We start from the raw sequence: 15,797 nt of genomic DNA, 5'->3' as shown, positions 1-15,797 counted from the left end.
TACACTGAATGTCGGTATAGAGGCAAGTGACAAAAGATCCAGCCACATGTGACGAAATGATTGCCCTTGAGGAGGAAGAATTAGGAGAAGGAGTTGTGGGGGATTTCAGTTGTCCATACCACACCATGTGGAAAAGTTTGACTCTTAAACCTGAAACTGCCCTTGCAAAAATTCTAACAGTGAGAAAATTGTGACAGTGAAAAAGATACGACCTAATTAACTTCATCTTGTCTTTAACCTCTAAACTGCCCTTGGCCATTTCTGAGCATGAGCCAAGCTAACTTTGAAAGAATTTAGTTATAGTTTAAATAATTACAGCCTTTCCCAAAATTAAACTGTCTGCATAATTCTAATAAAAGACCACCAGGTAAACAAAACAAAACAAAACAAGAGGGGCCTGTATTCTACTAAGATTTAGGCATACTTAATGATTACCAGCATTACTATTCCAGAGGTCACAAGATTTGCAATTTCCCCAATTACTCCTGTAAATAATATCACTATTATAAAACCTAGAGATTGGCCTTTTGAGACGTCTTTTCAGACTTTTGCATTTCTGATGGCTGGATGGCCCCACCTAGACCCAAGACTAATAATCGAAGGGTCCCATGGCCCCCACCCAGAAGTGGTTTCAGCATGTGAGGGACCATTTTCCACACTCCCATGATTTCATCCCCAGCCAAGCAGCAACACTCATTCCCTAGCCCCCTGCCTGCCAAACTACCTTAAAAAAAAAAAAAAATTAGGGCCAGGCACGGTGGCTCACGCCTGTAATCCCAGCACTTTGGGAGGCTGAGGCGGGTGGATCACGAGGTCAAGAGATCGAGACCATCCTGGTCAACATGGTGAAACCCCATCTCTACTAAAAATACAAAAAATTAGCTGGGCATGGTGGCGCGTGCCTGTAATCCCAGCTACTCAGGAGGCTGAGGCAGGAGAATTGCCTGAACCCAGGAGGCGGAGGTTGCGGTGAGCTGAGAACGCGCCATTGTACTCCAGCCTGGGTAACAAGAGTGAAAAACTCTGTCTCAAAAAAATTAATTAATTAATTAATTAATTAATTAAAAAAACTTTAGCCTCCAAATTTTCAGAGAGGCTTATTTTAGTAACTCCAGTCTTCTATTTACCCAGCTCTATGTATGCTAAATGCTTTCTCTATTGCAATTTGCCTGTCTTGACAAATCGGCTCTATCTGGGCAGTGGGCAAGATAAACCCATCAGGCAGTTACAAACCAAGCTCTTACATAACTCTGACGAAAACTAAAACTACATGTAAAAAATAAAAACTGTATTATTTTACAAAGTTCTATCATTTACACTGAAACTCCTAACAAAATGATTGCACATACTTTAATTGATGTGATAGTCCAACTTCAGTTTATTTTTTTTGCAAAGGACTACCAACTTAGCCCATCAAACATCACATAACTTTTAAAATATTTTAAAAATTATGCTTTCTGAATGACACTGCAAATATCAAAAGTAGCATAAATGCTAATGAATAAGGACTACTTTACCACTTGATCCCGGGAGGCCCTGCAGGCCTGGTGCTCCAGGCAGGCCAGGTGATCCTGGCTTCCCTGGTTTTCCTGGAGCAGAATCAGGTCTCCCAGGAATACCAGCTTCTCCTGGAATCCCAGGAAGACCAGGAAATCCTTGTGGCCCAGGGGGTCCCGTCATGCCTGCAAGATAAATCAAGAATGAAAACTACATATACTCTCAGAGTAAATGTCTCTATAGAAGAACTCAACATTCTTGCTTTGGTTATAGAATTTTTTAAAGGAAAAGAGATGGAGCTGGAGGCCATTATGCTAAGTGAAATAAACCAGACACAGAGAGAAATACTGCATGATCTCACTTATATGGGAATCTAAAATAGTCAAACTCATAAAAGCAGAGAGTAGGATAGTGGTTCTCAGGGGCTAGTAGAGAGAGGAATGGAGTGATATTGGTTAAAGGGTACAAAGTCTTAGTCATGTAAGATGAGTAAGAGATCTAATACACAGCAGGAACATGATAGCTAACAATACTGTATCATATATTTGAAATTTGCTAATGGGCTAGATTTAAAATAAATCTTCTCCCCACCCCCCACGAATGATATCTGTGTAGAGGTGACAGATAATGTTAATTAGCTGGAAGTTGGTGATCATTCTACAATGTATACATATATCAGAACATCAGGCTGTATGTCTTAAATATAAACAATTTTTATATGTCAGTGATATCTCCATAAAGCTGTTTTTTTAATGCTCTAGATGACATTTTTCAGAAGTAGAAAAAAAAAAGTAAGTGATACATAAAGTTTCGTTTTCCACAGAGCAGATTACTAGCCACAAAGCAGAAGTTATAATAATTTGAATAAACTGCATTAAAAGAAAAAAAAAAGTAGTTCAAAAATAAAGATAATATCCCAGCCATTAAACTATCTTGCCTTCTTTGAAATAAGTACACAGTGGAAAGAACTGGGTTTAGAGAATCAGATTTTCCTTACCTTTTCCACATTCTTTAGAATTATTGGAGAAGAACTATATTAAATTTAATTAAAATGATTACTTTTTCAATCTTTCTACCTTGATAACTTGGTAAAAATAATCTAAATAAACATATTAGCATACCTCATGGGTAAAAATAGACTCATATAATCATCTATGTAGAACATAAAATATTGCACCTATCACAGCAGCCCAGGTTGCTAGGGAGGGATGGAGGTGCCAGATTTGAACTTGCCTCTCCTTCTCCACCCAGGGGACCTTAAGCAGATTATTTAACTTATTGAGTATTCTGTATACACCTCCAGAGGCTTGTTATGAGGATTAAATAAAATAATCCACGTAAGAAGCTTAGTGAAATATCCATCAAGAGCACATGCTCAGTGAATGTTCAAATGTTCAGTGTGTTCAGATGAGGTCAAAATGAATAATGTGACAGCAGGAAATCCTGCTTCCCCTTGACATCCTACTCCCCTTGCTGCTGTCTTTGGCTTAAAGATAGCTGGAAGCTGGCCAGGCACGGTGGCTTATGCCTGTAATCCCAGCACTTTGGGAGGCTAAGGCAGCCTGATTACCTGAGGTCAGGAGTTTGAGACTAGCCTGGCCAAAACGGTGAAATCCCATCTCTACTAAAAATATAAAAATCACGTGGGCATGGTGGTGGGTGCCTGTAATCCCAGCTACTAAGGAAACTGAGGCAGGAGAATTGCTTGAACCTGGGAGGTGGAGGTTGCAGGGAGCCCATATCATGTCATTGCACTCCAGCCTGGGCAACAAGAGCAAAACTCCATCTCAAAAAGAAAAAGAAAAAAAAAAAAAAAAAAAGACAGCTGGAAGCCCTTGCGAGAGTGGCCACCTCTCACAGCTTCCTTTTCCTAAGCGTGTCTGGCTCCAGAACCTCTCTGTGGAAGACTGCATTTTTCACAGATGGCCACCACAGGAGCTCTGTCCTACACACTCTGGTAGAATTTTGACCTTTCTCCATCAAAAGGTGATGTGTTCCCTTCCTCCGAATGAGCCCATTAGAAGAGATCATTCAGCTTCTGCCTTGTGAGCCAAAACACTTGAGACTGGAGTTCTGAGCTACCATATAAGCAATAATATGAAGCCACCATATTGCAAGGAAACCTCAGTACACAGCCTTCCCATGGAGGCTCTTGAGACTATACAAGAGAAATCAAGTGTCTAGCCAGGCCCAGCCCTTCCTGAACTCTTAAAACTGCAGAAAGAGTGCGAGGTAATGTACTGATTGCTATTGTTTCAAACCACTCTGTTTTAGGAAATTTTTTCAGCAAGAGATAACTGAAACCCTGTCAGTAATCAGTAATGTAGCATGCTCATTAAATTAATGGCTGTCATTATTGTGTCCATATGTGCTGGGCTTCACTAGACTTACAAACATATTCATTCCTTGAACAACCCTGCAAAGTTCAGACCTTATAGATAAGGCAGAGAAAGTTTAGGCCAAATATCCATATTAATAATAGCTAATATATTGAATCTTTACTATACACTAGACCGTAGACTAAAGGCTGTATATGTATTGTTTCTTTCAACTCCAAGACCTTGTTTTACAGACAGGAAAACTGAGGTACAGAGAGGTTTAGTACATGTCCAAGATCACATAGCTTGTAAGTAGTAGAAACTGGAACTTTTCTAGTTCATAGTGTAAATGTGTAAGTATTTTACTGTACCACACCAGATTATATGGCCTTCACTAAGTGCTAAGGTGGGATTTGATTACAAGTGTCTGACTCTGAAACTGCACTTATCTCATGGTAAATATGGTAATTACCAAATCATCTAGAAAATATAATAGATATTACCAATTATCTAAAAATTATATATACAAGTATGTATACTAGGACTAGACACATGCCTGTACTTAGAATGCAATGAAAATGGGCCCCTATGGATTTGGCTGCCACCTTGTCTTCATGCCATTTCTAAGACCTGATGTGGACTCAATGCAATCAGTCAGTGGATGAACCTGGGTACTGCCTGCTGCCTTGTTCCATTGCCAAGAATGATTCGCCATCTGCCAACAGGGAGAATGGGCTACAGGGTAGGGCATATTGCAATACTGACCACCCAACTGTAGAGCACGAAATCAATACAGTAAGTTGTGACCGCATTACATTTTTTTATCATAAAAGAAATAAACAGAAGAGTGCTTCACATACCAAAAATGTATAATTTTGTATATTTTTATCTCAATCATTTGTACATATGGATACATACATATGTTTGTGTAATGTAAATGTATATGTTTTGCATATAAATGTAATGCAAAATCAAATGCATTTCTTACCATGGGTCACAGGCAAGATTTGAAAGCTATTGGGTTAATTCATTTTTTAAAAGCTTGTGAATTAAGAGGTTTCCTGGGTTTAAATCCACTAGAGACACTTGTTACTTACCACTAGATTTTAATTGTAATCTGCTGGAGACACGATTCTATTATAAACAAGCCTGAATGGAGAAATCTAAGACCAGAGTTCAGTGCTTTCTGACCAACAGAACACTGTATGTGATCTATACACTCTTGGGTCAGTTAAGCTAAGGCTGTGCTATCTAAAGATTAAATGAACTAGACAAAGATTTTCTACCTTTGTGGTCATCAGATTCTGCAAAGTGAAAGCTGGATTCATGGAAGATTAAATGAGAGTTTTGTAGTAGTATTCCTGAGTTGAATATCTCAGGAAATTTCTCACTTCTTCTCAGTAAATATAGCAAGAGAGACAGGCTGAGTAAAACTACGATTATTCTAGACTTTTCTCCTCACAGGTTTAATCAGCTCTCCTGGGTTCACAGACTGAAAATACCCTCTAAGCTTCAATTCCTACTCTCACTAGGAATATTAACCAGCATAGCACCTGAAGGCTCAAAGTCCTTATGCCAACAGGACTCTTTCCCAGGCTTTTTACCAAATGCCAATATGACCCATCATTTTCTTATTTTTGTTTTTATTTTGAGGGGAGGGAAGAAGAGTTTTTTAATGTAATTATGAATGAAAGTTTTTTTATTCATAGTTTTTACTTCCACCTTTCATGCAGGAAATTTAAGTGAAGGATTAGGTGAAAGAACTACATTTTACAAGTAGATGTCAACAGGGAACGCCTTCCAGGAGGGTGGGGAAACACTAACCCTAGCAGTGGCTTCCAAGCCTTATCTGCAAGTGATGATTTTGTGGGAGGCCTGTTGTTATACATACATATGCCTTATAACACCTCTGTGATATCAATTGAATAGTTCTGGGGTACAGCTGAGAAACCTGTATTCCTCCCATGTAAGTGACTAATTGGCTTGACTACCATGGTTTTTAACCCTGGCTATATATTACAAATACAGGAGCGCTTCTACAGTAGCAGATGCCCAGGCCTGTCTCCCAAGAGTCCAACATTCTTGGTCTGTGGTGTGTACAGGCATCGGTATTATTTTACGTACTCCTAAGGTGATTTCAATATCAGCTGCAGTTGAAAGCCGCTGGTGCCGATGATGATGCAGGAAATCTGACCTGTAAAAGCCAGGGCATCAGGGCATCCGTACCTGCACAGGCTTCCCCTGGTCTGCCCGAGAGACCCGGGGGACCGAGTACTCCAATATCCCCTGTTTCTCCATAGCGGCCAGGGAACCCTGGGTCCCCTGGGGGACCTGCCAAAGATAATGGCACATGTGAATAAACAAGGGATACATGCGTTTTAAAACTCAGACAACAATTACTTTTTGTGAGACTCAGAAAAGTATAATTAGGAGACTCTTTTTTGTAGTTTCTCATCACATTTAAAATGAAATATCTTAAATTTCAAACCCTTTGGCTGTGCGTCTTCCTCAGACACATGAACTTTGAGTGGAGCACTTTGTCATTGCTTTAGGCTCCTCTTTTTGGCCGCAGCATAGTTATAGGTGTTAGTCATATCGTTTTGTTTTTGTTATTTTGAGATGGAGTCTCACTCTGTCGCCTAGGCTAGAATACATGATCTCAGGTCACTGCAACCTCTACCTTCCAGATTCAAGTGATTCTCATGCTTCAGCCTCCCAGGTAGTTGGGATTACAAGTGTGTGCAACCACACTCTGCCAATTTGCATATTATTAGTAGAGACAGGGTTTCACCATGTGGGCCAGGCTGGTCTCCAACTCCTGACCTCAAGTGATCTGCCTTCCTCGCCTCCCAAAGTGCTAGGATTACAGGCATGAGCCACTGAGCCCAGCCAGTAAAATAGTTTCATACCATTTTTAGCTATTAAAAAAATGACTTTCTGAAAGATGACATAATAAAAATCTCAGCCTATAGTTTATGTACTGAAAAAAACGTCATGCACATGTATAATTATACACTCATGCTAAAGTTCATGCATGCAGCCTGCCTAGTGTGCAAACTGTGGAAATGCTGGGTCAGACTCTTCTGTCCTGGCCACTCAACTCCTATTTCTGCATAATTTATGGATGAACTGAATGGAAACACAAACCTTTGAGTGGAAGAGGTGGAGTCACCAAAACACCTGGTGGTCCTGGGTGCCCTCGGTCTCCAGGATCCCCCTGAAATCATTCATTCATTCACTTTTTAAAGAAATATTAATTTTACTCATGTTGCCTGGCATTAAACCAATATTAGAATGAACATGTGCCCATTCATAAGAAGCAGAGATTATAGGCGGACTACAGAAATGAAGCATCCATGGAGTTTTAGAAGCAGCAAAGATCCATCTGATCTCTTACTTATAAGTAGTGGAAGTAAATAGCAAATCACAAAGCTCCCACAAAAGAAAAGAAATTTAACTCCAATGAAATTATTCTATGCCTATCAATTGGATACCTCTGACATCACCAAGTTTCTTAGATATACTATGAGCATTAATGTCTAACTTGGCATCTATGACAAATAGTTTATTCACCTAACAAGGTCTGAATCTACATTTTATTTTAGCTACAAATAGTGTCTTCCCAAATTGTGTTTCCCTAATGCTGCCATGGCTTTAAGGGAACACAATTCCCTTGCAAATGCCGAGCAAGTGCCAGATGTGAGATCACAGAGTTTTTTTAACCTGTGTGAAAAATGCAGTGGTTAAAAGCAGAAAACTCTAAGATGTCCTCTGTTTCTAACATCAATATTATGTAAGCCCATGGAATTTTGGAAACTTTCATGATTATTCACCTTCAAAAGGATCACTTCACAAATGTGAAACATAATTATGCTTAATGTGACACTGATAAGATAATATGATAATCATACATACTAATGCACAGCATGCATTAAGATAATACACAGCACTCATGCAAAATATTTTTGAAACGGTAACAATGCAACAATAAAAATAATAAAACAATAGCATATGACAACTATTTACATAGCATTTACATTGTATTAGGGATTATAAGTAAGCTAGAGATGATTTGAAATATAAGGTAGGGTGTGTGTAAGTAATATGCAAATATTACATCATTTTATGTCAAGGACTTGAGCATCTGAGGATTTTGGTAGCCTGGAGGTTCTGAAACTAATCTCCCACAGATAATGAGGGACAACTGATATGTTTGGCTGTGTTCCCACACAAATCTCATCTTGAATTGTAACTTTCATAATTCCTACCTTTTGTAGAAGGAACCCAGTTGGAGGTGATTGAATTATGGGGGTGGGTCTTCCCTGTGCTATTCTTGTGATAGTGAATGGGCCTCATGAAATAAGGCAGTTTTAAAAAACAGAAGTTTCCCTACACAAGCTCTCTTTTTGCCTGCTGCCACCCATGTAAGACGTAACTTGCTCTCCTTGCCTTCTGCCATGATCGTGAGGCCTCCCCAGCCACATGGAATTGTGAGTCCATTAAACCTCTTTCTTTTGTAAATTGCCGAGTCTCAGATATGTCTTTATCAGCAGCATTAAAACAGACTAATATAACAATTGAATAAAAAACTGTGTCTCTTTCAAAAATTATATTCTTGTATGATTCCTTGCAATACTTTTTAAAATAAATTAGATAACATTAAGGATGTAAACTTTTATCAGGAAACATTCAAATATGCTCACTTTTTACCTTTGGGCCAAGAAATCCAAATAGCCCAGGATCTCCAACCCGTCCTAGTTCTCCCTACAAACAAGCACAAACACGCACAAACACGTCTTTTAAAAAAAGTGACTGGGTGACAAATTATCTCATTCTCATTTAATTTAAGCAACACATTGCCCACTGAGACTGTGCAAATTCTTAATACTATTCATTGGTTGCATTAGACAATCTTTTACTTCCATTTGCACCCACAGCTAAATCCTGCAATCCATAAAATGAATGTGTCTGCCTTCCTAATTACTGTGTTTGCAACGAATAGTACAACTTCTGAATTATACTAAGTTGCATTTACTAATGAAACTGTATTTATTATCTCTATAATGAGACACATTTACCTTTAATCCTGGAAAACCTGGAGATCCGTAGGAACCAGGATCCCCCTAATAAATTCACAAAAATCAGCATAAACATTATTAAATCAAAATGCATTAACCAGCTCAATGCATCATTTTTCACCTTATCAAGTTGTTCTATGGATATTTAGTCTTGTTTGCAAAGCTAGCTGAATAAAAGGATATAAACAGAAAAGAGATCCCATTTCTTTATAACATTTGCTACTTGAAGGATCTTTAGTCTTATTCAAAACATTTGTGTCACTGCCAGTGTTTTAATTAAGAATGTATTTTTGTTGTTGTTGCTTTTCCAATTTTATTTTATTTCACTTAGTGCTTGCACTGGGCCAAATATCTTTAAAATCCTTGCAATATAATTTTCCTGGAAATTAATAGTTGCTCTGCGCATCACTGGCAATAAAAATGACCATGGAAACTAATATTGTCCCTTCAGTACTAAATCTAGAACCAAATAAACTCAATCCCTATGCCAGCTGTGGTCTGGCCTCCCTGGTGACTCTATGAGTGGGGATTCAATTAGTGACACACGTGGTGATGTTTGGAGTTTAATATTGTAGTTTTTTCCTAGCTACTACCCCTAGATCACCATCTTGTTTAATCAAATAGACTTATATTAACTATTCCAAGCTACCATCATACTGACATTGAGGTGCCAGACAAGAGATGCCACAATCCTGTTACTTTTCCCAAATTATTCTCTCTCTTGCTTGCCTGTTTAATCTAAATAATCTCAACGGAAGGATGCTCTGGGATATTTAGCTATTCCATAATTCTTGTCCAAAATATTTTGTTCTTACATGAGATATTCCTCACTTTTGAGCTTATGGGACTACTGACCTGGTTTTATAAAAACGTGAAAGAGAAATATCTCCAAATTCACTAATATTAATAACAAATGATGCTTACCTGAGGCCCTGGAAATCCAGGAATACCTTTTTCTCCTTTTGCCCCAATACCAGATTCTCCCTTTAAGAGATGACAACATTTACAGGGGTTCAAGCAACAACATTTCGGCAGTAGGAAAAGCAAAAATAAAATGAGAAACAAAAATTATTGTCAGCAGTTTAAAGAAAACAACTACTTTAGAATAGAGGCTCTATAGGATTATGATAAAATAGTGAAAAATTCTGGTAATATATGTTAGTACTTAAAGCAATGATAAAGACAGTGAGGAATAGCATTTTAAGTTAAGAAAGCACATCACACAAATGAAAAAAAAGGAAGATGAAAAAGAAGGAGAAGGAAGAAGAGGAAAGGAGGAGGGGGAGGAGGAGGAAGAGCAACAACTTAAATAATTACCTTGCGTCCTGGTGGTCCTGGCAATCCAATCGGTCCAGGAATTCCTTTTATACCCTAAAAATTACAATGAATATAATTTGGTTTATTCTTATTATTTAACATACTGAATTCCATCTCTTTCAGAAATAATCTCTTTTGACAATCTGTCTCACCTTAAAAACAAAAACAACAACAACAACAAAAAACCTCAAGAGATTACTCTTCACTTGTTCTAATTAGCACTAAGATCTAAGCACACTTGTAAACCAGACACTATTTGAGCCAGTTCTCCATGTGAGAGGTATATGGCACATAACAGTGGACCACCATGGGACCAGGCAGCAGATACAATTTAGGAAAGTTGCCATTGAAAAAAGTGGCTCATTTTGAGCAAAGTAAAGAAATTTAACCTAGTAATTGAAAAGCAACAACAGAATCTACATGTGGCACCAGTAATATCAGCACTGGAAGCTGAAAGAGGAATTAATATTTGCCAAGAGTCTATTATGGCCCATTTCTATGCATTTGTTACCTTCTCAATTATCAAAACATCAAACTCATCTGTAACATCTAAAGGACAACTGGGTTTTCCGTGGTCTTTTCAATCCACACATCAAAACATTAACAAGCACACGTCACAATTCAGCAGCCTGAGCTAGGTCTGCCACGTAGCAGCTGGGTAAACTTGAGAACACTGAGAACCTTCCAAGCCTCCTTTTCAATTTTACACAATGGGGCAAATAGTAGTACCAACCTATTAAAGTAGATTTGAGACTAGCGCAGTGATGCATAGAAAGACCTCTGTACTTTGCTGGAAAGGATACATTTTCAAAAAACATTTTCTATTGCTACTTTCTAAGTGACATATGGATTTGGGAATTACCTTTTCTCCTTTATAGAGACAAAAGTCAGGTGGCTCTACCAACAGGGTGGGTCCAGGAGAACCTTGCTGGCCAACCTCACCCTTTAAAAAGAAGCAAGATAATAAAAATTTCATATTAAGTTATGTTTTGAAGATTTTTATCCATGTATTATGGTATAATGCTTCCAATCCTATGTGTCATGGATTTAAATTACAAGTCATGGCAAGTACCTCATAGAATATAAAAGGATATTGTTTTTCTTATTAAAATTCAGTACATACTTATTGCTAAAAATAAATTTAAAAAATGAAAATGATTCTGAATCCTACTATCCAGAGGTAATCTCTATTAAAACTTTGATATAGTTTTTTATGGTGTGTGTGTGTGTGTGTATATGTAAATACGTACATATATGTGTATGTATGTGAATAAGTAATTTGTTTTATGTATTTGAAAATATAATCAGAATACTATATAATATATATAAATATAATTTAAAGTATACAGCATATTTTATTAAATTTTTAAATAATTTTATATTTTTCATATAACAATATTTTGTGAGCCTTTTCCTATTATATTAAAAGCTCTTCAAGATCCTGATTTTTGTTTTTTTTTTTTGAGAAACAGTTTTCTTCTAACTCACGCTGGAGTGCAATGGTGCAATCTCAGCTCACTGCAACCTCTGCCTCCTGGGCTTAAGCGATTATTGTGTCTCAGTCTCCCTAGTACCTGGGATTACAGGTAGGTTCCATCATACCCAGCTAATTTTTACATTTTTAGTAGAGACGGGATTTCGCCGTGTTGGCCAGACTAGTCTCAAATTCCCGGCCTCACGTGACAATCCTGATTTTTAATGCCAATACAATAATCTATCATAAGAATGTACTGTGATGTATTAAGCCATTCCACTCTGGTTAGATTAGGTTATTTCTATTTATTTTCAATAATATTTGAAAACTATAAAAAAAATCAGCCAAAATTTTTATTTATGCCATAATAGATGTTTTTCTCCTGGAGAAAAGAATGTTTCCTAAATGAATTTTACCACAATCATAAATTCTCACCATTAATTAGAAGATAAATATTTTGTACTTTTCTGAGCATTACTATTATTCTACAATTAATATGATCTTTCCTCTTTGACATAGTTAAGAACAAGCTACAGGTCACGTATGTTTGCAAACCAGGCCTTTACTGGCTCTGTCACCTGGGGCAAGTTCCTTAAAATCGTCTTTCTCAGTTCACATTTCCTTAATTCCTCTAAACCTCATTTTTCTTCTCTGGGAAATGGAGATTATAATATTACTCATCTCAAACTATTCTGCTATTGAATAGATAATAGACATAAAATGCTTCCTGTGTTGAGGGTGACAAAGTAAATTCCCCAATATATAATTACTAAAACTACTAATGGTTTTGATAGTTGGGATTTTTAGAAGAATATCCAGTTTAAATGAAAAATAAAAATAAAACCAATAGTTCAATGCATACCTAAATGTGAGAACTTGCAGAAAAGCCAGGTTAGGAACATTGTTTTTTTTTCCCCTTGATTTATCTGTGCACCTAACACAGTGTTGATGTAGCAGCTGCTCTAAAGACATCTGTTTCGTGAATAAACCATTGAACAAGCACATAAACAAAACATGAGCAAATGCATAGCATGTATTGGTAAAGATAGCCACTCTTATTCTTATAATTGAGATAAACCTGAACTAAACCCTTTAAGGCTGGCGAGTAGGTGGATTCTTCAAAATATTGGTCATATTGCTATTTTTTTCATATTGTAAAAGTGCCATATACTCGGTATAGTAAAAAGTATCAAGAAGGAAAATTATGAAGAATTAAAATGTAAAAGATTCATAATTATGTCACTTAGGCATAATTAGTAGCAAACATTTAGGGCAGCATTTCTTAAAATAGGGTGGGCAAATACATTTTAGAACATTTGAGAATTCTGCATCAATATTTTATTTTATTTTATTTTTTTGAGACATAGTCTCACTCTGTCACCCAGACTGGAGTGCAATGGCACAATCCCGGCTCACAGCAACCTCCCCCTCCAAGGTTCAAGCAATCATCCTGCCTCAGCCTCCTGAGTAGCTGGGACTACAGGCATGCGCCACCATGCCCTGCTAATTTTTTATTTTTAGTAGAGATGGGGTTTCGCCATGTTGGTCAGACTGATCTCCAACTTGTGACCTCACTCCTGATCCACCCACCTTGGCCTCCCAAAGTGCTGGGATTACAGGTGTGAGCCATGGCACCCAGCCCAAAATTATAAAATGATGTGTTCATTCACCTGCCAATCTAAAAGAATTAATGGAAGCACATTTAGGATCATTTGAATGGCCACTGCATAGCCAAATACTTCCAAATTATTCTACAGCCTGAGTTTGCAAATGTGTGTGACTGGTCTGGTGCAGAAAGTCATTAAGATGCTAACGCTTGCTGGACTCTGCTGTGGTGCATGGGGTCCTGTGGCTTTGACGATTATATTCCAGGGCTCCATGGCTTCCCAAACTTGAAAAACATTGTTTTGATATATTTTCATTTAGTCATTTCTATAAGCCAGAGATTCTCAAGATGGGGGTGTAGGGGAAAGTAGTTAGGCAACCCCTTCTCCCAGTGACATTTGGCAGTGTTTTGATACATTTTTAAGTTGTCACAATTGGAGGGAAAGGATGTTACTGACATCTAGCGGGGAGAGGCCATACTGACATCTAGCGGCTAAACATCCTGTAATAACACAGGACAGCCCTGTTAACAATGAAATAACTGCAGCTGGAGGTCGAGAAACTCCTAAAGTGTATATTTTAATGTCTTTCTTGTTGCTGTTGCTTTTACAAAGTTAAGTTTATATTTTTGTAATTTGTACTTTTTGTTCAACATTATATCATGGGCACTTCCACACGTCATGAAATCTTCACATATATTTTTTTTTACTCTTGTGCCGTTCTGTTAAATGACTGTACCATGACTTACTCAATCGCGCTGGAACTCCATGAGAGCAGGGATCAGGTCTATCTTGCTAGAACCCCACATCCAGTGTCAGTCCTAGCTTGGGATGGAGCAGATGCTTAATATCAAGTTGCCCTCAGTTGTTGAAAGAGCCACTTGCCTACTGCGGGACGTTCAGATTGTTTCCAGGTGCGTTACCTTATTAAATCCCTTTTCTAAGGCTTATCCTTACTAAGTTTTACGCTTCAGCTGAAAGGACAGTGAGTGTGAGTGGAGGAGGGGAGGAGACGGGGAGGAGGTGTGTAGAAAGGGAATGGGCTGGAGATTGTGTGTGGCTCGATGCTCTTGGCTCCAGTCATTTATATTTGCATTTATGTGCATATTAATGGAAGGGTTTAGGATTTCCATGAAATTAAGCAAAACAAATCGTAATTTGGCAAAACTGTTACTCTAGATATAATATATTGTCAAAAATGTTCAATCTCTGTTTGCTAGGGTGAAATGTGTTACACAAATTAACCGGAATGTAGTGTTAAAGTTTGTCAGATCTGTCATTGTACAGTCAAAGGTAATGATGCCATAATAATTCGGCAAAGAAAAGTTCTCAGCCATAAAATTGGACAGTGACTAGATAATGAATACAAGTTCAAATAATCAGAACAGCCTCCACCCCTGAGCAGCACACACACTTTACAATCTGCTCCTCTGAGCAAAAGGGGATTCTTACCGGCTCTCCCATTTGCCCCTTTACTCCCACACCGGGATTTCCCTGAGAAAGAAATGAAAAAGAATCTAATTGCTTTTGAATTTTAAAAAAGTAATTAAAAGCAATTAAGACTTCTGGCTACACAATTTATTGCAGTTTATTATATACTTTTGGAAGTCTGATAAGAGGAAAGATATAATTCTGATAAGTATTAGTGGTCAATTATTTCATTGTTCAGGGCTCTATTTATGTATCTTGCTCATGACTGCCTACCTTCAAACCTGGACGCCCTGGTTGGCCCGGAGGTCCCTAAATCAAGGGCAAAAAACACACAAATCAATCTTCAGACATAGAAATCAGAATGCACCTTCTTTTGTTGCCCCGAAGTCTTCTTTAGGAAACCCTTAACTTTAAAACAGGTAATGATGGCGTTTCTATCATGGATGGGCTGTTGTTTTATGTGAAGATGATGCCAGTGACTCAACCCCAGGGAACCTGTGCTTCAAGGGGGAGTCCCACTGCTAACGATGGGTTTTCACTGATTCACCAGTTATATTCTCTCAAACAGTCCACCTGCATCTGACAACTTAGCTTCTTTATTTCCTGCGGAATCTGGTTTTTAAAGGGATCACATCAGCAATGCTGTACTTACCACTAACCCTGGCTCTCCGGGATATCCTGTGGGGCCCGCCGGTCCTCTTGCACCCCAAGATCCCTAAACATGAGACAAATCAGTGCATTTGTTACTCAAAATTGTAATCATCTTTCACAGAAAGAGTTGTGTAAACTTCTCTTTCTGTTATTCCATGTGGCTAAAAACATCTAGAAAAATCATAGCCCCCAGCACTTCTGCCCTGCTAGGTCATCTGCAACAGCAGCTTTGATGTGGCCCTCAAGGAGCACCAAGCTAAAGCTAGCGGCACTCTGGCAGCTGTGAGAAATTCCCTCATTTACAGTCCAGGTAAGACCCAGAGATCAATCTACCTATTTACAAATACATCCTGAAATAACAAAAGTGGAGAACAAAGAAACGCATTACTACCTACTCCTAAATTATGTTACAATTTTGATACACATC

The 15,797-nt window shown here is 38.0% G+C and overlaps 1 protein-coding gene across 1 annotated transcript in view; it reads right to left on the bottom strand.

The window, feature by feature from the left end:
• The window catches only part of COL4A4 (collagen type IV alpha 4 chain), a 140,384-nt gene that overhangs the window by 84,109 nt on the left and 40,478 nt on the right, over positions 1 to 15,797 (bottom strand). The window contains exons 10-20 of the mRNA XM_074400162.1: positions 15,372 to 15,434; positions 14,993 to 15,028; positions 14,741 to 14,782; positions 11,073 to 11,153; positions 10,211 to 10,264; positions 9,818 to 9,877; positions 8,894 to 8,938; positions 8,526 to 8,579; positions 6,963 to 7,032; positions 6,042 to 6,146; positions 1,518 to 1,682 (exon numbers count right to left, since the gene is read on the bottom strand). Of these exons, the coding sequence (XP_074256263.1) occupies positions 1,518 to 1,682; positions 6,042 to 6,146; positions 6,963 to 7,032; positions 8,526 to 8,579; positions 8,894 to 8,938; positions 9,818 to 9,877; positions 10,211 to 10,264; positions 11,073 to 11,153; positions 14,741 to 14,782; positions 14,993 to 15,028; positions 15,372 to 15,434 (775 nt within the window). The remainder of the gene's footprint in view (positions 1 to 1,517; positions 1,683 to 6,041; positions 6,147 to 6,962; positions 7,033 to 8,525; positions 8,580 to 8,893; positions 8,939 to 9,817; positions 9,878 to 10,210; positions 10,265 to 11,072; positions 11,154 to 14,740; positions 14,783 to 14,992; positions 15,029 to 15,371; positions 15,435 to 15,797) is intronic.

This window comes from Saimiri boliviensis, chromosome 5 (assembly GCF_048565385.1).
Source record: "Saimiri boliviensis isolate mSaiBol1 chromosome 5, mSaiBol1.pri, whole genome shotgun sequence".
Classification (NCBI taxonomy): domain Eukaryota; kingdom Metazoa; phylum Chordata; class Mammalia; order Primates; family Cebidae; genus Saimiri; species Saimiri boliviensis.
This window is presented reverse-complemented; position numbering and strand designations above follow the sequence as displayed.